The following is a 24,706-nucleotide window of genomic DNA, read 5'->3' as shown; positions in this document are numbered from 1 at the left end:
TATGGTAGAGAGGTATTGTAATACTTGTTTAGTATCTAATCACTGATAATAAAGAAATTTATTCTGCACTATGTAGTTTATCTTCTTTATCAATTATTTTGTCCTTTTTAAAAATTGATTTGTCTGTCGTGTAAATTTTCATATGCTTCAGAGCAAGTGATAAATTCCTTAGCTTTTATCCAAGTTTAATAACTTTATGAATGACATTTGTTTTACTATTAACAACATTTTTGGTTTTTCTAAACTTTTATTTCACTCCTCTACTCCACAGTATTCCTTAAAGTAGTCCCTTATCTTAATCCAGTCCCTGTCTTTTTTTTTTTTTTGGCAGAGGCAATTGGGGTTAAGTGATTTGCCCAGGGTCACACATCTAGGAGGTGTTAAGTGTCTGATGCCAGATTTGAACTCAGGTTCTCCTGGCTTCAGGGCTGGTGCTCTATGCACTGCACCACCTAGCTGCCCCATCCCTGTCATTTTTCACCCAAGTTATCATAATGGCCTCCTACTCAGTCATTCTCTCTAGAGCTGCTAAAAGAACCTTCTGTCTCCTATTTCACACACAACTTATTCTACTCATCCTCCCTTCAATAACTTTCATTGGTTTCCTCTTGCCTCTAGAATAAAAATAAACATTTCTTCACCCTACTTTGATTTTGCTTTCCCACTTTAATTCCAATTAGTCCCCTTTATCCCTTTACATTCTAGATTACTTGTGCTTTGAACTGTTCTTTAAACTCAGCAATGTACTTCTTGCTTTGGAGCCTTCCTTCAGCTATCCTTGGAAATCTTATATGCCTTCATCCCACTCAGAAGTTTGATTTTCCTTCAAACTCTAAAGCTCCTATCTCTCCCCAGTCCTATCTTTCCTGTGGTTATCCTTCTTCCTCCTCTGATTTGTCCACATGTGTATTTTATCTTCCTTGCTGCCTAAAACTGTTGTATTTGCTGTCTCTGTGTTTCCAAAACCTTGTATAATTCCTAATAGACTTAAAAGTGTGTGTGTGTGTGTGTGTGTGTGTGCGCGCGCTTTTAAAAAAAAAAAAACCAAAAAACTAAACCAAAAAAATGAAATCTGTAGTTTTACTAGGCACTTGATCAATATTGAATGTGGCAAAGTAATTGCCACTGAGCTTTTACACATTAATGTATTCTAAATTAAGGATACCTCAAGAATTTTACCATTCATGAAACATGGCTTATATGTGGACAGATGTAAAACTTATTTTAAGTCTACTTATCTCATATTGAGTTCTTGAGAGGTCAGTGGTATTGCGCACCCACTGCTATACTGCAACATCACCGTAATTTTGCTTTCAGATTTCCATGAAGTTTGGAAGTTTCCTGAAAACAGTCTATCCTTTCCAACCTTTGGGGCCCAGTTTCTTATCCATCTTTATTAAATGTTCCAAAAGCTGTACAGAATATCCAAAAGCAGTTTGACATCTAGGTAATAAATATTATAGTCTTCATTATTTAAAATGTAGCACACAACTTTTAAAAATGTCCTGATCAGCATTTAGTGGTGTATCTGCCTCCTGTGATGTGAACATTATGCTTTATACAGATCCTGCTAGTAGCTTTCTTTTTTCCATCCCCTACTTGATAGTATTTTATTTTTTCTAATTACATGTAAATATATTTTCATCATTTATTTTTATAAGTTTTGAGTTCCAAATTTTGCTCTATCCTAAGACAAGACAATAAAGAATTTGTTATAGATTAAACATGTATAATCATAAAACATTTTTTCCATATTAGTCATGTTGTAAAAGACAAATCAGAACAAAAGAGAAAAACCATAAGAAAGAAAAAAAGTGAAAATAGTTGGCTTCACTCTGTATTCATATTCTATACGATTTTTTCTCTGGGTGCAGATAATTTTCCTTCATGTGTCTTTTGGAATTGTTTTGGATCTTTGTATTGCTGAGAAGAGCTAAGTCAATCATAGTTGAACATTGCATATGGTTGCTTTTGGTGTGTCTTTATGTTCTCTTGGTTTTGCTCATTTTTCACTTAACGTCAATTCATGTTAAATCTTAAGATTTTCTGAAATCTACCTGCTCATCATTTCTTACAGCATAATAATATTCTATAATATTCATATACCATAACTTGTTCAGCCATTCTTTAACTGAGGGACATTCCATCAATTTCCAATTTTTTGCCACCACAAAAAGACCCTACTACAAATATTTTTGTACATAACGTTTTTTAATGATCTTTTTGGGATACATACCGTTCACAGTAGTGGTATTGCTGAATCAAAGTATTTGCATTGGACGTTTGTAGCTCTTTGGACGAAATCTCAAATCATTCTCCAGAATGGTTAGATCAGTTCACAACTCTACCGACAATGCATCAATGTTCCAATTTTGCCACATCTTCTCTAACATTTATCATTTTCCTTTTCTGTCATATTAATGAATCTGATAGGTATGAGGTGGTATCTCAGAGTTGTTTTAACTTTTATTTTTCTACAGTATTTTTTCATATGACTATATTTAGATTTGATTTCTTCATCTGAAAACTGATGATATCTTTTGACCATTTATCAATTTGGGAATGATTTGTATTTTTATAATTTGACTCATTTCTCTATATATTTGAGAAATGAGGCTTTTATCAGAAATACTGGCTAAAAACATTGTTTCTAAAACATGAAGTGATTCAGGCCAGTTCCAATAGACTTGTGATAGAGCCATCTGCATCTAGAAAAGGGACTGTGGGGAATAAATGTGTCTCACTATAGGATTTTCACCTTTTTTATTGTTGTTTGCTTGCTTTTTGTTTTGTTTCTCATTTTTTTCCCTTTTTGATCTGATTTTTCTTGTGCAGCATGATAACTGTAGAAATATGTATAGAAGAATTGCACATGTTTAACATATATTGGATTACTTGCTATCTAAGGGAGGGAGAAGATTTGGAACATAAGGTTTTGCAAAGGTGAATGCTGAAATTATTTTTGCAGATATTTTAAAAATAAGAACCTATTATTTAAATAATGTTTCTTAGCTTTTTACTTTCCTTCTAATTTTGGTTGCATTGGTTTTGTTTGTGTAAATTTTTTTAACTTAATGTAATCAAAATTTACCATTTTGCATTTCATAATGTTCTTTATCTCTTGGTCATAAATTCTTCTCTTGCCATAAATTTGACAGGTAAATTATTCCTTGCTTGCCTAATTTGCTTATGATATCATTTTTTTATATTTAAATTCTGTGTACATCTTGACTTTACATTGATATATGGTGTGAGATGTTGGTCTATGCCTAATTTTTGCTATATTATTTTATTATTTTCCAGTTTCCCCAGCAGTTTTTGTCAAATAGTGAGTTCTTTTTCCAGAAGCTGGTGTCTTTGGATCTATCGAACAGTAGATTACCCTTTTATTTTATTTTTTATTATTTTTTTAGCTTTCTTATTGAGTGGATTGATTATATTTTAGATTCATTAAACTTGCTACCCAGAATATCCATTCTTTTTCAAGTCATGCCTTTCCCATTATATATTCATTTAAATGTAAAAATTTATCTTTATGTCTGTTTATTTTATGATGGTTTCAGCATAGGATAGCAAAGTTTATTTCCTTTTATTTTGTTAATTTCCTTTTTTCTCATTATAGTGTTCTTATTGTGTCAAATTGTGAAATTAGATTCCATTATTTCTCTGCATTCATTATAGGGTCTTACAATAAAGAGTCTTTATCATTTGTTAGTGTCATTCATTTTTTATTTTTGAAGGTCAAATAAATTCAGAAACGACTTATGATCTTGTGTGTAATAATCTAAAGTCACATCTCTTTTTATTTTTCTATACCTTTGTCCTAGGAAAGTATATGTGACTATAACTAGTTTTTAATTCATGCATTGCCTTTTCTGAAGCTTTAAGCATTAAAGAGATTTTAATTGAACATTTGAATTTGAATAATATTCTATTTAAAAGCTGGAGTAAAAATGAGATTTTAAAAAGAACCCTTTATTGTATAATTGTTACCAACCAGTTTTAATATCATTTATATGACAAGTTTATATATTGTGTCATTTATTTCGGTTGTGTCCAACTCTTTGTCATCTCATTTGGGGTTTTCTTGGGGAAAATACTGAAGTGATTTGCCATTTCCTTCCCTAGCTCATCAGGAATTGAGACAAACAGGCTTAAGTTGACTTGCTCAGATCATACAGTTATTAAGTATCTAAGGCCAGATTTGAACTCAGGAAGACTCTACTAGTTCTTTCTCTGGAGACAGATAACATTTTTTCATCACGTCCTTTGGAATTATCTTGCATCATTGTATTGTAGAGAATAGCCAAGTCATCCATAGTTGATAATTATACAATATTATTGTTATTGTGTATATTGTCCTCCTGGTTCTGTTCTTTTCACTTAGAATCAGTTCAAGTCTTCCCAGGTTATTCTGAGAGCATGCTACTTGTCATTTCTTATGGCACAGTAGTATTCCATTATAATATTATGCCAGAGTTTACTCAGCTATTCCCCATTTGATGAACATAGCCAATTTTTTCCCGCCAGAAAACGAGCTGTTATAAATATTTTTGTACAAATAGAATCTTTTTCTTTTCATTTGATCTCTTTTAGATACCGACCTAGCAGTGGTGTGTATGATTTTAGGACCATTGGACATAATTCCAAATTGCTCTCCAGAATGGTTGAATTAGTTCACAACTCCGCCAGCCATGCAATCATTGTCTTAATTTTCCCACATCTTTCAGAATTTTTTATTTTCCTTTGCTGTCATTAGCCAATCGATAGGTGTGGGGTATCCTCAGAGTTGTTTTAATTTGCCTTTTTATTTTTTTATTTAAAGCCTTTTATTTACAAAACATGCATGGATAATTTTTCAGTATTGGCCTTTGCAAAACTTTCTGTTCCAAATTTTTCCCTCCTTCCCCTTCTTCTTGATGGCAGGTAGTCCAGTACTTTATAATTTGCATGTCTATAATGCAAATGTGATTTGCTTGCTTAGTGACTTAGGCATTTTTTCATATGACTGTGGTCATTATTTGATTGCTTCATCTGAAAACTTTTTGTTCATATTCTTTGACCATATATTAGTTGGGGAATGACTTGTATTCTTTAAAATTTGATTCATTTCTCTATATATTTGAGAAATGAGGTCTTTATCAAAGCAGTATACTGAATTTGTTTTCTCAAAATTATTATTACTAATGGCATTTCCTCCATCCTATTCCTCTTTGTTTAAGAGTCTTAAGAATCTCTCTTCTTTCACCTTGTCCATACTCAAAAGTACTTTGCTTCTAACTGTCTTCCCCAATCTGTCCTCTTTTTATCTGTTGCCCCTCTTCTACTTTCTTGTGGGGTAAGAGATTTCTATACTCACCTGAGTGTATTTCTTCTTTTTTTTTTTCTTTTTTGCTGAGGCATTTGGGTTTAAGTGACTTGCCCAGGGTCACACAGCTAGGAAATGTTAAATGTCTGAGGTCAGATTTGAACTCGGGTCCTCCTAACTTCAGGGCTGGTACTCTATCCACTGAGCCACCCAGCTGCTCTTTCTGAGCCATTTTTAACAAGAGTAAAGTCTACACACTTCATCCTATGTCTCACATCTTCCCCTCCAATGTAAAAGCTCTTTTGCATCTTTTTTATGAGATAATTTGCTCCATTTTACTTTCTCCATTTCTTTCAGTGCGTTTCTCTTTCTCATTTCTTAATTTTATTTTTTTAGACAATCATCCCATCATATTCAACTCATATCTTTGCCCTTCTCTCTATGTAAATGCCTTCTAACTAATAACGAGAAAGTTCTTAGGAGTTATAAGTACTGTCTTACTTGTACAAATGTAAACAGTTTAACCTTATTGAATCCCTTATGATTCTCTTTCCTGCTTACCTTTTTTATGCTTCTTTTGATCTTGTATTTGAAAGTAAAATTTTTTCCTCAACTCTGATCTTTTCATTAGGAAGCTTGAAAGTCCTCTATTTCATTGAATCCCCATTTTCCTCCCCAAAGGATTATGCTCAGTTTTGCTGGGTAGGTGAGTTTTGGTTATAATCCCTAACTCTCTTTTGCCTTCTATATCATATTCCAAGTCCTCTAGTCCTTTAATATGCTGTTAAAATCTTGTGTTATCCTGTTTGTGGTTCCATAATATTTAAATTGATTCTTTCTGGGTACTTACATTATTTTCTTCCTGAGGAGGGTACTCTGGAATTTGGCTATCAAATATTCCTGGGAGTTTTCATTTTGGGACCTATTTTAGGAGATGATTGATGGATTCTTTCAGTTTCTGTTTTTCCATTTTGTTGTAAAAATATCAGGGCATTATTCTTGAAATTTCTTGAATACAATGTCTAGTCTCCTTTTTGTTTTGTTTTTTTTTGTTTGTTTTTTTGGTTATAGCTTTCAGATAGTCAATAATTATAAAATTATCTGTCCTTGATCTTTTTTTCCAGAAAAATTGTCTTTCTAATGAAGGATTTCACATTTTCTTGATTTTGTTTTATTTTTTCCTTGATGTCTTATGGACTTGTTGGTTTCTAGTTGCTTAATTCTGATTTTTAAGAAATTATTTTCTTCAGTGAGCTTGCACCTCTTTTTATTTTGGCCAATTCTATTTTTTTAAGCAGTTCTTCAGTAAATTTTTGTATATGTTTTATCATTTGGCTTATTCTGCTTTTTAAGCATTCTTCTCTTCATTGGATTTTCCCCCTTATTACTTGTCTTATTCTTTTTTTAAGGCATTATTTTGTTCGGTATTTTTTGTGCCTCCTTTATTGATCTCATGATTTTCTTGCATCACTCATTTAGTTTTCCAATGTTTTATTTACATTTATATTTTAAATATCCATTTTGAACTTTCCCCAGAATCCTTTTTGGGCCTGAGAACAATTCACATTTTTCTTTGAGACTTTTGGGTGTAGTCATTTTGATTTTGTCGTCTTCTGAGTTTGTTTTCTATCTTCTCTTTCATCATGGCATTTTCTGTGGCCAGGATCTTTTTTTTCTCTAATTTCCCAACCCATTTCTTGACTTACATTAATGTTGGTCTCTGTTAATGGAGTGGAAGCTTTAGGTTTGTGTGTGACTGTTTTCAGCGGTAATTCTGCGAGCTTGTAAGTTTTCAATTCTTCCAAGGTGGTATGATCTAGGAAGAGGTGTATATATATTTCTCCTGGCCTTGGTTCTGGTTTGTGACCAGAGCATTCTTTTTTTGCCTTGGAAAAGGGTCCTTGCTCCCTTGGGGCTACAAATTCTGGTGTATTAGTGCTCCTCCTTGCCCTGGACTACAGATCCAATATGAGCAATGCAATAGAGTCCTTCCAGTACCAATAAAAGAACTCTTGTAATTTTTTTTCCTGACCAGTTGTCTAGTCCTCTTACTATCTATGAACTGAAAGCTTTGGAAGCTATTACTGGCTCTGCCAATTCACCACAAAAGGCCAGTTGTTGGTTTGCTGGTGTGTGTGGTTTCTGCTGGCGCAGTCTATGCTAGAGCATGTTCCACTTTCATCCCTGTATGACAACCTTTCTTGATGACCTGAGTGGTCATGGACTGGGGAAAAAAAGGACTCCGTTCTTTGGAGGGTTTCGCCACTTCAGAATTTCTTTTGAGACATTATTTAAAGTTGATAAGTGGAAAATTTGGGGGAGAACTCAGGCAAGTTCATGGATTTTCTCTGTCAATTTGGCTACCTCTAGTATAGTTGTTTTCTAGTTTCAGTGCCATTTGCCTGATCAACTCTATCACATTCCCAATGGCAGCTATTTTCTCCCTGGGTTGCCTCTACCATCATTGCCCCATTTCTTCTTATAGACACCTTAGCATACACATCTCATCTGGTCTTTCTTGGTTTTAGTTACAGAGGATAAGATGGCCCTTCCTGCTAACACCAGCCTTTATTTTTATGCTTTTGATCACATTTATACTCTATGGTCTTTCTGGAGCTTTTCCTTTTAATAGCTGTTCCCTCTCTTACTTTTTAGTAGTATTTCCTGATTCTTTCCTTGCTGCCTTTAAAAATGTCCAGATCTTCCTTAACTTTATTGCCCCATCAAGGTATAGTCCCTATAACTCTTATTTTCTTTTGTATCCATATTTCTATAGAAAAAGACTTCTCTGTTCACTTTCTCTTTTTGTTTTTTTATAATTTTTATCTTTTCATTCTCTAAACACCTTTAAAAAAAAAGCCTTGTTAAATACAACCAAACACAAAAAGAAGATTCTGTATCAAACTGAATTGTTCTCAATTAAAAGTAGGAGTTTTTAATTAGAGGGGCTTGGATCCCTGCAAATGACCATTGAAACATTTTTTAATGTGTAAGCAAAAGGAAGTACTGAAACAACAATTTTGAAAGTAATGTCTAGAATTTATTATACCTTTTAAAAAGTAAGTAAACTTTTAAAAAGTATAAATTAGAGATTAGTGGTTTCATATACGTTGATAATTAAATGAGAAAATAATTTTATAAAAAATAGGGGAGATGTCACATAGGTTTTTCTAGAATTCAGTAGATTTGAAGAGGTTAAAGGATGAAAGAGAATAGAGAGGTGAAGGTGGAAAAAGGCAAGGAAAGAAGGGATGGGGCAGTAGATAAGAGGGAGCAATTTACTGGAGAAGTTGTGTTGAAATTGTGACCCAAGATACATGTAGTTTGTAAGTTCACAACATATTTTAGATTCTTTCCCCCTTTCTCCACTAACCTAGACATTAACCCTGTAAACTCTATTATGTGTATATACATGTGGGTGAAAGGTGATCTCAGAGTTAGAAAGAGCTACCTCAAGTGGTTAAAAAGAGGTTAAAAAGTAGGAAGGAAACAACTATTAAGAAGAAAAGCTTCAGAAAGACCATGGAGTAGATGTGATCAAAAACATAAAAATAAAGGCTGGTGTTGGCAAGAAAAGGACTGCCTTATCCTCTGCAGATAAAACCAAGAAAGACCACATGAGATGTATAAGTTAAGGTGTCTATAAAAAGAAATGGGGCAGTGATGGTAGAGGTAACCCAAGGAGAAAACAGCTGCCATGGGGAATGTGATAGAGTTGATCAGGCAAATGGCATTGAAACTAGATAACAATCATACTAGAAGCTAGTTAAGATGGCAGAGAAAATCCAGGGACTTCCCAACCTCTGACACATATTGGCTCTATGACCAGACAAGTCATTTAATCGAGGCACCTCTTTAAGCCTATAAACCACAATTACATATTGCATTGGTAGAGAAAGTTTTCTTAGCATTTTTGCCAGTAAAATCATAGATCTGGACAAAATAGGATTTGGGTGTTATTTTCCAAAATATTAAAAGTCAGAACCCATTAAAAGCTCAGAAATAATTATTTTCTTATATCTGAAAAAAAAAACAATTAGAAAATGGGAGAGCAACTATAGTTTTTATTATTTTAAATGAGTGATTTTGCTTAACTCAGTTTTTATTTTTTAAATACTTTATTTCTGAGATCAGTTTAAAATGCTGGTGCTGGTAAAATAGTTTTGTGTTTTTTTTTCCTTTTGATAATGGTAAAGCAATATTCACTTTTGTGTTTTCTTTGTAGCACATCCTCATTGCCTCCTCTAGATTGGCCATTACCAACTCATTTTGGACAATGTGAACTGAAAATAGAAGTACAACCCAAAACACATCATCGAGCCCACTATGAAACTGAAGGTAGTCGGGGTGCAGTAAAAGCATCTACTGGAGGACATCCTGTTGTGAAGGTATCAGTATTTTAAGGTGTGATTTGCCCAGGGGACAGAAGCTTGTCTGTTCTGCAATAAAAAAATATGAATCAATCTTTCTGTCTGTCTAAATCTATCTCAAGATTGTTGCTTGTGGGCCCAAATAGAAAACCTATTCCAAGAAACATTACCAATATGGTACTGTTATGAAATATGGAGAGATTTTCCTTAAGGTAAGTAGTCGGCTTCAAATCCTTCAGAAAACTTTCCAATGTGGAGAGTTTCTGTAAATCAAGGCCTTTAGGCTCAGGTCTGTGGTTATAGATAAGGCACTTTTGGAAAAATTGGCCGTTTTTATGTTGGTTGCCTTTAGGATTCTCATAATTTGTTTCAGAAGTGTTTCCTGCCTTTTCCCCCCTCCATTTTGTACTTTAAGAAAAGATAGATCAGTTAGTGCTAGTGCTTGGACATTTCTCTTTTGCTTTATGATTCTGCTGGAGCTAGATTTCTCCTGTTATAAAGATTATTATTAATTCTGGTCACAAAGTATAGCACAAGAAGTAGAAGCAATATAGCATTTTCTTAGAGATGTGGAAGAGTATATATATTGTACTAAGCTTGAGCTCTACTGTTCCCTCCTTGCTATTTCAAAGATACATTGTAAGAACTGCTTCTTTATGGAGCTTCTGATAACTAAACCAATAATGGTGGAGGTTTGAATGATATTTGAATGAGTCCTGACCTGACTGGTGGCAAATTGGAAAGTAAGCTTGAGATCATTTCAAAGTTCTTCCTAGGTTTAAGGGAGAGGCACCCTTAGATAATTTATAAAATTCATCTTAATTATTAATTCAGCCAATTTCTTTATTACATTGCATTGAATTGAAGTATTCAGATTTACAAATTAGAAAAGTAAGATTCTGCTTTTTGGTTCTTCTAATTATGTTCTCAAGAAACTGAATATAAACTTATCATATTGCCATAACTTCCCTTGTATGGTAGAATAGGGTAAGTGTTAAAAATACCAGTTTTTAATTTAAGGGTCTTTGGATTTTGTATGCTTATACTATGAACTAAGGAAGAGAAATTGTAAGTTAAGCCTTTTTTTGGTGAGTTAGAAGAAGTTTTTTTCTTTTTTTTATTCTTTTTTTGCTGAGGCAGTTGGGGTTAAGTGACTTACCCAAAGTCAAACAGCTAGGAAGTGTTACGTGTCTGAGACCAGATTTGAACTCAGGTCCTCCTGACTTCAGGGCTGATACTCTGTCCACTGTGCCACCTACCTGCCCCTAATTTTCTTTTCAAGTTAATTAATAATACTGCATTATACTTGTCATTAGGAAACTAATCTTAGCGAAATTAAAATAGTATATAATGAGTGTTTAATTAAATTGGCTTGTTTTTTTCGTACCAATGAAATAAGAGAAAATTGTCTATTTAAACTATATATTTCTAATTGTTATTGTCAGTAGTAAAATAATATCATTTTTGTCATTAAAAAGATTTGTTTTGATTTGTTTCTTTAATTATTAGTGATTTAAAGCATGTTTTTGGTATGAGTATTGACTTGGATTTCTTCTGAAAACTATCCATTCATATCTTTTAACAATTTATCCATTGTGGAATGGCTTGTGTTCTTACAAATTTGACTTAGTTCTTTATATGTTAGAAATGGATATTGTCCTGATTTGCTTATATTAATCTTTATGTTTAAGTCATTTATCTTGGTATATATATGCTGTGAGATTTTGATCTTTGCCTAGTTTCTTCCAGATTGCTTTCCCAGTAATTTTTGTTTTTCTAGCAGTTATCCATTAGTGAGTTCTGTGCCTAATAGCTCAAATCTTTGGAATTATTGAACATTGGTTACCGTGTTCATTTGTTTCTACATATTTGAATATCTATTCTATTGATCTAATCTCTTCCATAATCTATTCCACCCACTCATTTCTTTGTGATATCAGATTGTTTTGATGTTTACTGTTTTGTTAGTTTTTTAAGGTATTGTACTTTCCTTCCTCCATTTTCTTTCTCTCATTAATTACCCCTGATATTCTTGACCTTTTGTTCTTCCTGATGAATTTTTTTTTCTAGCACTATAAAATAATTCTTTGGTAGTTTGATTGGTATGCCACAGAATAAGTAGTAATTTATGTAGTCTTGTCGTTTTTATTACATTGACTTGACCTATCAATGAGCAACTAATTTTTTTCCAAATTGTTTAAATCTTTATGTGAAAGGTGTTTTATAATTATGTATATATAGTTCCTCAGTGTGTCTTGGCAGGAAGATTCCCAAGTATTTTTTATTGTTTACAGTTAATTAAATGTAATTTTGCCTTAATTCTTTCTGATGGCTTTTATTATTTTATATATATAAATGTTAATGATTTTTTGAATTTATTTTATATCCTGTATCTTTACTAATGTTAATTTTTCAACTAATTTTTTAGTTGTCTCTAAATATACCATCATATCATCTTCCAAGAGTGATAGTTTTATTTCTTTGTTGCTTTTTCTTACTCCTTCATTTTCTTTTCTTGTTGCTATAGCTAGCATTTCTAATAAAATATTGAATAATGATGTTTATGGACATACTTATTTCACCCCTCATCTTATTAGAAAGACTTTTAGTTCATCCCCATTACAGATAATCCTTGTTCTTAGTTTCACTACTTATCGTTTTAGAAAAAGCTGTTTTGATTTCTCTGTTCTGGGTTGTTTTTGTTTCTGTTTTTGAAGGCAATTGGGGTTAAGTGACTTGCCCAGGGTCACATAGCTAGTGTCTGAGGCTGGATTTGAACTCAGGTCCTTCTGACTTCGGGTCCAGTGCTCTATCCACTGTGCCATATAGCTGCCCCTGCATTCACATTTCAATATTGACATTTCAGCAGCAACAGTATCTTTTTATTGTCAGGTTATTTTTGTTGTTGCTTTCTTGCTTGCTCATTTTTCCATCCTATTTCTTGACTTTGGACGTTACATTAGAATTGAATTTTGCTTTTCCTTGTAGTAGGAGTGAGGGGTGGCACTATTCTGAGCATTAGGCTTGTTTCTCTATTATTTTCATAAATAGTTTTGGATGCCTTTAAATTTCCAGTGCTTCCAGGGTGTGATGTGATCCAGAAAGATGTGTGATCACTGTCTTCCTACTCTGAACTACAGTCCTTAATTATATATTAATTAGCCCCTTCTCCCTTGTGACTGCAAATATTCCTTTCAGTCCTGTTGCCCAGAACTGGGTAATGGGCAGTGGAGCTGCCAAGTGGCACTTGGTCCTATAGACATAGCTAACACAAAGATCCTGTAATCTTGACTAGATAGATGTTCAGTACCTTTTCCATATCTGGGTTGTGAAAGCTCCCAGTACTTCACTTGCTGTACTTTAAACATCAGTTGAATCTGATGTTAAATTCAATATCCACACCCTAGACTCTCACTTTTGCAAGGAAAACAAGGAAGTGCTTTTTCTCTTCTCTTATTTGGAGGCAAACTAGATTGTAACTTTTAGTTTAGTAAAGTAATTATAACTTTTTAGTTTAGTAAAGTAATTATAACTTTTAGTTTTAATTATAATCTTTTAGTTTAATTTTTTTCCTGGTCCTTCTGTTTGTCTTTTAATTTTTTTATTCTGTCTCTAATAAACACCAGATACAATAAGCATTTCCATACTGTCAGTCATTAGAATGTAAACTCTTTGAGGGTTTTTTTGGTTCTTTTTGTATCCCTCAGGTCTTAACATAGTGCCTGGCATATAGTAGGCCCTTAATGTTTAACTGACTATATTCTTTAAGAATACTTAAACCTCCCTTTTTCTGGGGGAGGAGAGAACTATCATCCCATCCCCAATTTGGGGGGGGAGAGGGGAAAAACACAAAACTTTTATATACATATATATTACCTGATAAAGCAAAACAAATTTCTTACTTTGGCTATGTACAAAACACATACCTCATTTTTCAGTTTGAGTCTGTGACCTCTCTGTAAGCTCCATCCTCTGTCCACTGGGATACAGGTTGAATATTGCATTGATCAGAGTTATAAAGTCTTTCAATGTCATTTTTCTTTACAATGTTATTATTATATATATAAATTATTCTTGTGCTCCTCACTTCACTGTTTTTGTCCATTCTTAAATTTGTCTAGGAAATTAGCCCTTTATTCATTACTTAAGGTACAGTAATATTTCATTATATTCCTATACCGTAATTTGTTTAGCAAGTTCACTTCTTGTTGGACAGCCCTTTCATTTCCAGTTCTTTGCTATAAAAGAACTACTATAAATACTTTTGTATACATGGGTCTTTTTCTTTCTATCATCTCCTTTATTTCTGTCTTTAATCTTCTTGGGATATATGTCTAGAAGTTCCTGTTTTTTATTTTTTTTACTTTTTTATCTTTTTTGACTTAAGGTTTAAAAGATGTCTTGCTGATTAAACTGGATTATATTGGTTTTATGGAATAGTTAAAAGTAAATGAAATTTTTTCTACTTCCATTTCAAGTTTCCCTTGTTGGCATTTTACATTTCTCTTTTCTCCTTGAGTCTTCTAAGACACTAATTTCCCCAATCTATCTTTAATTTTAATAAGATAAATTTCTAAGGTGGAATAAAGTTAAATCCCTCCCAATTACTTGGTAAGAAAGAAGGGACAGATTTAGTTTAAAAATAAGACTTTAAGGTAGAATTATTAATAAAAATGGGAAATTTTTTTAAAAAATCAATTGAAATCTTAAACAAGAAGAAGAAAAAACTGATAATAAAATTTAGGATGAGAGTGAAATTTGTGTTTACTGGACTTGGAAATAGAAGATACAGGGCTTCCAAAAGCCTTAGTACTGAGACTTTTGCATGTCTTCAGTCCATTTTATTTATTTATTTATTTATTTATTTTTGGAATTTTGGGACACTTAAATTTGCTGAGTCACATACAATGCTTCCTTTTCTTCTTTTCTTTACTTATCTCTTTAAAATTTCCATTCAGTCTATTTTGTATTAGGACTTGTTTTTTAATTGAGATGTTATCAGTTTTATACAAAAGATTATTAGCTACTTATATAAAAAACTAGAATATAATCATAATTGAAATAAATTATAATTACTTCCTTTGACATTATTGTAGTCTTCTGGGACTTTCTTTGCCTTTCCCAGAAGTATATTATGTTCTAAGATACTGTGGTTATAATGTGAGGGACTCAGTTTATCTTTTCATATGTCCTATATGCATGTCATTCCCTACTCATTTGTTTGTTTTTAATCTTGCAGCTTTGTTAGATCATTTACAGGTTCGTATTTCCAACTTATATCTTGATTTCTCCTGTTCTTTTCCATTTAACACAGCATGGAGATAAATCCTGCATTTTGATTAAAAGTTGTCAAAGGAGAATCCCACCAAGCTCAGAGCATTTCTTATATTCTCTCCCATTGTCCTGTCATTGCTAATTTCTTTGTGAATCCCAACCTGGCATTACTAACCCCACCTGCCTTCTTCCCTCCTACTCTTTTCTTGTGTCATACTGTGATACACTACAAATTTGTTACCTAATTTCAGCTGATCCCTCATTGTTTTATTTCATATCTTTTTATTCTTTTCTGATTGATTGTCTACATTCCATATAGCAACTAGTCTAAACTTTCTCTTCTCTTCAGACTCTTCCAATATCTTAGCAGATGTTCAATCACGCAAATTTCGCTGGAAAAAAAGATTTTGAGACCACCTCTTTTGAACTCATTCTTCTCAGTTCCACGCTTCAAATCATTTCTGCATTATCCCCAAACTTCTAGTCTTGATCCCATCCACTCATATGTCCTCCAGGAACTTCAGTCATCTTTTCTTTTGAATTTTCAGTTTCTTGGTATTCTTTGGGTCCTCCTTTGCTCTTTCAAAATATGCCCAGATTTTCCCTTATCCTTCCTCCTTTAAAAAAAAAAAATCCTTTATTTGGATCAACAATTTTCTTTTAAGTCAATCATCTTTTATCTCCTCTCTTTCACATTGAAATGTCTAGATAAAACTGTTTACACTTAGTGTTTACACTTTCTCAGCTCTTAACTCACTTTCTAACTTTTTTGTAATCTTTTCATCCTCATTGCTACATTAAAACTACTTTCTCCAGAGTTAGCATGTTCATTATAAAATGATTTTCTTCTTTCTTAATCTTTCTACAATCCTTCCTCTTCCAAATCAATTTATATTTGTTCGTTTTCAGCTTACATATGTGTGCCTAGAGGGTAGGGTCTATTTGTATCATTACTAGTGCCTATCAGAGTGACTTAACCTTAAATTCTTAATAAATGTTTTATTGGTTGCATATAGGTTCACTTGTCATCTAGGCAGTTCACCTAGGTAAATTCAGAGAGGTTTATTATCCTATTTGCTTAAGGTAGATAAATTATTAATATTATTATTATTTGGCTTCAGCAAAAATCAACCATGTATTAAGGAAAGATTACAGGTAAGCAGAATTGTGAATTATTGAAAGTGTACTTAAGTTGAATAATAACTCACCGTTCCATAATGATTTTACATGTACAAAGTGCTTTCCTTACAGAATCTGAAATATGTAATGTAGATATTATTCCACTTTATGTGGGGGAAATTGAAGATAAATTGGTTTTAATTTGCTCAGTTATATATTTAGTGTATGACAACCAAAATTTGAACCTAAGGCCCTTGATTCTAAATCTAGGAAGGAAAGAGTAAGATGGATTTCTAATTACTAGTGATCTTTAAATCTTTAAATGGAGACTTAATGATTACTCATAACAATTTTGTTTTTAGGTAAAGATACATCCAATCTTACTATAAGTTGTACTACATAGTTGTTTGGGTCCCTTCTCTCAAATTCTGTGATCCCTGATAATCTAGGATTCAGTGTAATTTTTCCTCTAATCCAAATTAGTAGATTTGAAAAGGCCCAAAATAATTGCTGAGAAAGTTTCTATCTGTAAAATAAAGGTACAGATAAAAATAGTAGTTTTTCCCCATTTTAATAGTATCTTATTTTTCCAATTAATGTAGTATACATTCATTTTTGTTGTAAAATTTTGAGTTCCAAATCTTTTTCTCCCTCCTCCCCAGGAACATCAAGCAATCTGATATAAATTATACATGTACATTCATCTTACACATATTTCCATGGTAGGAAAGAAAAATCAGAACAAAAGGGAAAACAAAAATGTAAAAATAGGATGCTTTGATAACCATTCAGTCTCCATAGGTCTTTTCTAGGGTGCAGATGGCATTTTCCATCTCAAGTCTGTTGGTATTGTCTTGGATTGCTGCTTTGCTGAGAAGAGCTAAGTTTATCATCATTGATCACCACATAGTTTTGCTATTACTATGTACATTTTTCTCCTGGTTCTGCTCACTTTATTTAGCGTCTTCATGTATGTCTTTCCAGGCTTTTCTGTATTAGCCTGTTGATCAGTTCTTATGAAACAGTAGTATTCCATTATATTTATATGCTGTAACTTATTCAGTCGTTCCCTAATTGATAGGCATTCATTCAGTTTCCACTGTCTTGCCACCACAAAAAGAGCTGCTACAAACATTTTTGTACTTGTGGATCCTTTTCCCTCTTTTATGGTCTCTTTGGAATAAGTACCCAAAGGCACTGCAAGATCAAAGGGTATGCATAGTTTTATTGCCCTTTGAGCTATCGTTCCAAATTGAACTCTGATGCTCTTCAAATGGCAGGATCAGTTCATAATTCCACCAACAATGCATTAGTGTCCCAGTTTTCTCACATCCCCTCCAACATTTATCATTTTCTTTTCCTGTTATCTTAGCCAATCTGGTAGGTGTGGGGTGGTACTTGAGAGTTGTTTTAATAGCAGATTTATTTTTAATTAATTTAGATGTTGGTGTTTAACAGTTTTGAATTTTTTTATCTTACTGCCACAGACTGATTTATTTAAATGATGATTGTTACTAAGCTATTAATCATAGATTATATTTAAAATATATTTGATTTCAGAATTGACCTTTTAAAATAATGGTTTAAGCAGTAAAGTTTGATGTCAACATCAACATTAATGCACTATCTGAACATTTTAAGAAGTATTTTATGTTCAAAAAACTAAAAAATCAGAGAAAATTAAATTTGTAACAGTTTGTAATTCAAAATATGTAACAGCTGCTGCATTAAGCCTCTTATTTTGACAAATATGTCCCAAGAGATATAGACCACAGCACAGAATTAGAATAGTCTTTAAAATTATATAATGATAAATCCCCCTCCCCCCAACAAATCACATGGGTGTTTTAACCAAAAGCACTGTGAATATTAAGAAAGTTGACAAAAAATGAAAGTGAAAAATATTGGAGGGGCTGCAGAATGACAAGTACATCAATGGTCTTTTTGTGGAGCTATGAATTGTCATAACTATTCTGGAAAACAAAAGATAGCAAATAGCCTTTTGACCTAGCTATACCAAATCCAAATGCCAAAGAGATCAAAGAAAGTTTAAAAAGGATCCCCCATATACAAAAATATTTGGGACAGCTAGGTGGCATAATGGATAGAGCATAGAGGACCCGAGTTCAAATCTGGTCTCAGACACTTAACACATCTTAGCTGTGTGTCACTTAACCCCAATTGCTTCAGCAAAAAAAAGAAAAGAAAGGACTCTGAGCACTAACTGGATAGGTTATTACAGTATAATTGAGGAAGGGTTCGAATCTCACTATAGGCCCGCCCAAATTTTTGTATTTTTCTTTCTAAAACCAATCTTCTAGGAAAATAAAGATTTGAAACAAAGTAAAATGTTTCCCCATATTGAGTTGTTTGAGGTATATTAGAGTTGTGCATAAATCTGCAATTTTAAATAACATAGTATTTTTCAAAAGTTTCTTTACAGTATATTTTCTGATTCCTAGTGCATTTACAAGATCCTACAAGTAATTCAGTTAAACTGATAATAGAACTACTTTGTATTGAAGCTGTTCTAGCTTATCCTGTAGTGACCTTCAGTCTTCAGCCTGCCAGCTTTATTTTAACTTATGCAGGCACTGACCTTTGCTATGGAAACGTTACAGAAACACAAAAACAATTTGGCTGTGCTTTCTTCTACAAAGCAGTGGGTGGTGTATCTCAGTATACTGTTACTAGATGGGGGGTTTCTTTCCCCCACCCCCTAAGAGTTTAGTACTGATAGTTGTAATAAACCTGCTCACTATATGCAACAAACATTCCTTCTGGAGATAAAATCTAGTTTATTTGGTGTTTTTATAGTACATGAGAAGCAAGCTTTATTTGTCCTATACATGAATAAAACAGACTTTAAACAAAATACCTGTGTTAAAGTATGCTCTTTTTGTAATACTATACTCAGAATTCCCTTCCCCCAATTACCCGTTCAGCTTACTATCTTAAGTATAAAGAACATGTGGTTTATGTCTTTGCCAAGCTGGTATTAATGTCACTAGTCTAGTGTGATTGAAGATTCATTGGCTCTATAGTACTTACTAGTATGTTGTATTGGATAGTTTACATGGCCAGGGATATTTTTATTCATGTTGCTTTTTAAGATGCCATTTAATTTTGAGAAAATATTGTTGTCCTAGAAAAGGGCCTATTTTTGAAATAAATGAAGTATCTCTTCTTCCACTAGATCAAATTTTGATTTTTTTTCTCTTTTTCCTTTAGATAGGTGAGTTTTTCCTCCCATAGAAAAGTAATTGTTTACAAAGCTTTTGTGATAAGTAGAATTGAACAAATTTTACAAGGTCATAAAGTTTTTTAAAAAGACCATATATATCATATAGATCAACTTGGCTCTCCTCTTCATCTTGCAGATTAAGAAACCGAGGCTCAAATAATTGAAGTGATAACAGAAGGAGTAGTATTACTAGGAGCAAAGGTTATGTCATTCCTTTCTGGAAACATATATGTGAAGGACTTTACCTTTTTTTTTTTTTTTTTTTTTTTTTTGAAACAAAACCCCCTCAATCTTCATAAGACCCATTGCTCTTTCCTAGCCATGATCTTCATTTTCTTTATAGCATATAGATAGTCTCCATTCATACAGCCTCCATTTAATGGACTCTTATCTATCTTTAGCCCACTGTGGTTTACTTTTCTATCTCTTCAACTCGAGTAGTAGAAACTACTTCGATAAACAAATAATGAAATATCCTTTTCTCCTTATGGGAGAAAAATAGGGAGTAGAACAGAATGTTGTATTCTTGGTACATTATAGTCACTGTTTTTTTATCAATAGTCTTTGTCACCAAAAAAAAGAATTTGTTCAATGTTTTCTTGAAGAAACATTGAAATTACTATGGTGAAAACAAAAGCAAGAAAATGATATACATATGTTAAAAAGAAATTGTACTAGTTCCTTCCCTCCCAAACTAGCATATTTAATTATCTTGTATATTTTTCTGTATATTTGTATTTCATTTGTATGTATTTATGTATGTATTTTTTAATTTAATCTTTTATAATGTTAGCTCCTCTAGAATAGAAATGGTTTCATTCTTTGTGTTTATATTCCCAGTTTCTTGCCCTTTCTTAGACTTTATTCCTTTTTTATTGTTGTTTTATTGGTCACTCTCTTCATCTTGAAAATTCCTTTTCTCAGCTTCAGTGAAATTCTATTGTCTTGGTTTTCTTGCCATACTGATTACAAGTTTTCTGTCTCTTTCAATAGATTATCTTCTTATTCCGGTCTCCTGAGTCTGAACATTAACCCTTAGCACTTTTCTCTTCACTTTTTTTTTTTTTTTTTTTTTTACACTCTGGTCCATTTCCTTACTTTAATAACAACAATAATAATGATAGGCAAGCATTTATATAGCCAGTTGTGTGCCAGACATTGTGCTAAGTTTTTATATATATATAACTGCCTAGTTATACCCAGGTATTTTATACATATTATTTTCATCCCTTTGTGATTAAGTTGCAAATCTCTATCTTTGACCCTAATCTTTCTCTGAACTCTATCTCTGCATTTTTAATTTCCTTTTGGACATTTTCACTTGTTTGTCTCAAAGGTATTTCAAACTCAACATGTGTATTCAGTAAACATCATTACAGGGCAAGGCATTATTTTAAGCACTGGGATTATAAAGAAAAGAATGAAATAGTTCCTGTCTTCAAGGAGCTTATAGTCTGTTAGAAGCTATAGTAAAATGGACAAAAACATAAATAATGAAATGCAAAGTATATATAAAAAGTAGTTTCAGAAGAGAGAATATATGAATATAATATAATATATGAAGGGGACCAGGAAAGATTTCTTGTATTGGTGCTTGAGCTGTGCTTAGAAGGAACTCAAGGAATCTATGAAATATCAGTAAGTGAAGGAAAGTGCATTCCACAGATAGGAGAAGGAGGCTTTCTTTGAAAGGCATGAAGGTGGAAAATAAAATATCATTTAAGGGAAATAACTAATTGTCACCTCCTTTTGCTAGAATGAAGATTGAGTTAAGGAGAGTGATATGAAAAGGTACATTGGTAGGGATAAACTATATCGTATACACTTTAAATGCCAATTAGAGAATCCTTTATAAGTATTTCATAGGTAAGAGAAGAGCTTTTCAAAATGTAATAGGGTAGGGATGGGATCAGATTTATTTTAGTACCATGATTTCGCAGCAATTTGAAGGAAACATTGACTTTTTCTAACACTACAACTCATCATTCTCCTAAAAAGATGTTTTTCCTTTCTTATATTCAATCACTATTAATGTTGCTATTCCTTTCCTTCAGTTCACCTTGAATTCTTACAGTCATCTAGGGTTTCTTCTTTTTCTTACTTGTTTTAAATAACTTTTAAGTTTTAAGTTTTGAATAATTTTTAAAAATCTTTGTTCACTTAGACCTCCTGCCACTTTAAGGCCACATAAACTTTTTTGTACTGGGCTCTTAGTTTCCATAGTGCTAGGCATTTCCTCATTCAGTCCATTCTTCATACTACTGCTAGATGAATCTTCTTAAATTACAACTTTGATTATACCATTTGATTGAACTGTTTGGCCACAGTTGCACATACTGTAACTCACTCTTAACATTGTGATGTCATTTTGGTCCTCTGAGAAGGGACACCAACAATGTCACAAGAAGAAGTCATGAGAGTATTGATTGGAAGTCAGATCTAGATTTCAGTTCTTACTGTGGTATTTATCATCACCACCAACATCATACTATATATATATATATATATATATATATATATATATATATATATCACTTTACTTTTGCAAGGCACTTTTTACAAATTTCTTGTTGATCCTCCTAACAATCTTGAGAGGTAGGTACTGTTAGTTATTATCATTATTTTACAGATGAACCAACTGAGACAGATTGAGGGTAAGTGACTTGCTCAGGTTCATAAAGTTAGGGCCTGAGACAGGATTTGAACTCAGGCCTTCTGATTTTAGGGCCAGATAAAAGCTAATGGAACTCTGCTGGCTGCATATTGGTTTAGAAAACTACAAATCAACATTATCTGTGTTTTATTTTGCTAAGCATTTCCCACTTATATTTTATCCACTGCACTGCCTGCTTATTAGCTATGTGACCTGGAACAGATCACTTAACTATTCCCAGCCTCAGTTTCCACATCTATAAAATGAAGATTGTAAGGTCTCTAAGGTTTTTCCTAGTTCTAAATTTGTGATCCCAAGGCAAATAGTATTATATTGATTTTATATATAAGGAAGTTGAAGCCAAGCTTGTTATTTGCTAAGGAGTCGCCTAACTTAGAAGGTTGATGGACTGGGACTGGCACTAGAACACAAATTTTTTATATTCTTTCTATTGAGTCATGTTTTCTATTTTAATTCTCCTTTCCTCTATCCTTTTTTAGTGGCTTCTGCTGACATCTGAACAAATTAAGACAGTAGCACAATTGTTGCTCTTTGTTCTTTGTTTTTGAAGATTACCATTTTATGTATGTAGTTTAAGGGTTTTCTGGCCTTCGATGAAAAAAATAATTTTCAGTGGGTCAAAGTGGCTTGATTATGAAAGAGAGAGAGAGAGAAGGAAAAGAAAGAGATAATTTATGGAATTGCATTGTAGTTTAAAGAACTATTTTAGCACCATTGCAACAGCTTTCAAACTACCATGGAGCATAATATAAATGGAATATACCTTCAGAATGCTACTACAATATCATCTTACATTGAGAATAGACACTCCTAAGGAAAAGGATTCAATGAGACAGAGCAAAGTGGTATGGGAAACATCAGTTACTAAGCACAAAGACATCCGTGTTTGGGTGACCACAGAATAATTTCTTCCATAGAGAATATTTTTTATTAAATAATTTATTATTATATATAAACATATATTGATAATATTTTAATATACAATTGTTATGATTCATAATTTTACATATGGTTTATTTTTATATTTATACATTATACTTAATTTTAAATTAATATTTATATTATTTATAAATTAATATTTAATATAAATAGCAAGCCATTCAATATAAGTTAAACATGTGCGATTCTTCTAAACATATCGTCAAGCTGCACAAGAAAAATCAGAGTAAAGGTTTGAGTTCATCACTGTCCAGACAGGGAGCAGTTTTGTGGAGTATGACCCCTAGGATTAGGGGTGAGGTTCAGGATTTGTTTCTTTTTCTCCTCCCCTCTCTCTTAATGGCATCCAGTAGAGAGTAATTTAGAGTTCAAGGCACAGAACTAAGGTACAATTGAGGTGTATCCAGTATGAAGCAGAGAATTATTCCACACATATTCTCTATGGAAACATAAACATAAAGATGAGCAGTTATCAGCTTCAAGGAAAGCAAAAAAGAAAGCCTAATATGGATTCAAACAAGAGCTAGTCCCTGGTAATCAAGAGTAAAATCTTTGAGAGAAACATAAATGGAGGAAAGCAACTTGAAGACTTAATGAAGAAAGAACAGTCAGGACTCTGTAATACCAAAAGCATGAGTTATTTTGACTACTTGTGTTTCCCTTTGTTTGTGACTCACCACCAATATACTTTTAAATTTTGTGCTCCCAGTTCTCATAGACTGTGTTTGCAGTTGTGTGAGAGTTTATCAGGAGAATGTTTCAGAGATGCTGTTCTTTCTGTGCCAGCTTAGCAAACACCTTTGCTTTAAGATAATTGTGTCTACTAACTGACTATTAAAGGTAAGTTCACTGGTATGGAATTATGTGCTTCCCTTTCCTTCTGCCCCTACCCTTGACCCAAGGAGTAATCACTGCTTTGAGGACCCATATGGTAAACCTGTGAAAGCTGTATCAAGGAAGTATATCAGAATTTGCTGTAAGCAAATTCTTAATGTAGATTTTAACTGGTGGTACAAAAGAGATGATTTAAGAGAGGGGAAATTAGTAATTATTTAGATTAGATGAGCATCCACTCTTAATCAGAATGGCAAGAAATTGTTGGTATTAAACATGGAGAAAAAGTTATAAAACGAAAAACAAGATTGGAGTCGGCCTGGAATAACACAATACCATAGTGATTTAAAATCACAAAACCTAGATTCATATTTTAGCCTAGCAGATTATTTATCTAGTCCTAATCTCTCACCTGACCTCTAACCTTGTTGGAGTGACTTTTAGTCACTCATTCAATAAACATTGATTAAGTGTATACTGTATAGCAAAGTGTTGTGCTAAGCAATGAGGATACAAAAAGAGCGAAAAGATAGCCCCCTGCCTTCTGGGAGCTGATGATCTAATTGAGTGGACAACAAGAAAACAAACATGTACAAATAAATTATATAGAGGATAAATAGGGAAAATTTTAAAAGGCAATCACTAAAATTAAGAGGAATCGAAAGGCTTCCTATAGAATAGTAGTTAACAATCTCAAGTAAAAGCTAACAGATCTCTGCTGGCTGCAATATTGTCTTAGAAAACCACAAATTAACATTAGCTGTGTTTTATTTTGCTAAACATTTCCAAATTATATTTTAACTGATTTAAACTGCATGAGTAGAGTTTGACATCTTCCCTGTAAAATATGGCATTTTAGTTGAAACTTATAGGAAATCGGGAAAGCCTTTAGACAGTAATGAGAAGAGAACATTCCAGGAATGGGGGACAGCCAGAGTAAATGC

The 24,706-nt window shown here is 32.8% G+C and overlaps 1 protein-coding gene across 3 annotated transcripts in view; it reads left to right on the top strand.

Annotated features, from left to right (window-relative positions):
* The window catches only part of NFATC3 (nuclear factor of activated T cells 3), a 149,596-nt gene that overhangs the window by 44,810 nt on the left and 80,080 nt on the right, over positions 1 to 24,706 (top strand). For all 3 annotated transcript variants that reach the window (XM_031950221.1, XM_031950222.1, XM_031950220.1), the window contains one exon: positions 9,534 to 9,696. In XM_031950221.1, coding sequence (XP_031806081.1) covers positions 9,534 to 9,696 — 163 coding nt within the window. The remainder of the gene's footprint in view (positions 1 to 9,533; positions 9,697 to 24,706) is intronic.

Source organism: Sarcophilus harrisii, chromosome 2 (genome assembly GCF_902635505.1).
Source record: "Sarcophilus harrisii chromosome 2, mSarHar1.11, whole genome shotgun sequence".
NCBI lineage: Eukaryota > Metazoa > Chordata > Mammalia > Dasyuromorphia > Dasyuridae > Sarcophilus > Sarcophilus harrisii.
This window is presented reverse-complemented; position numbering and strand designations above follow the sequence as displayed.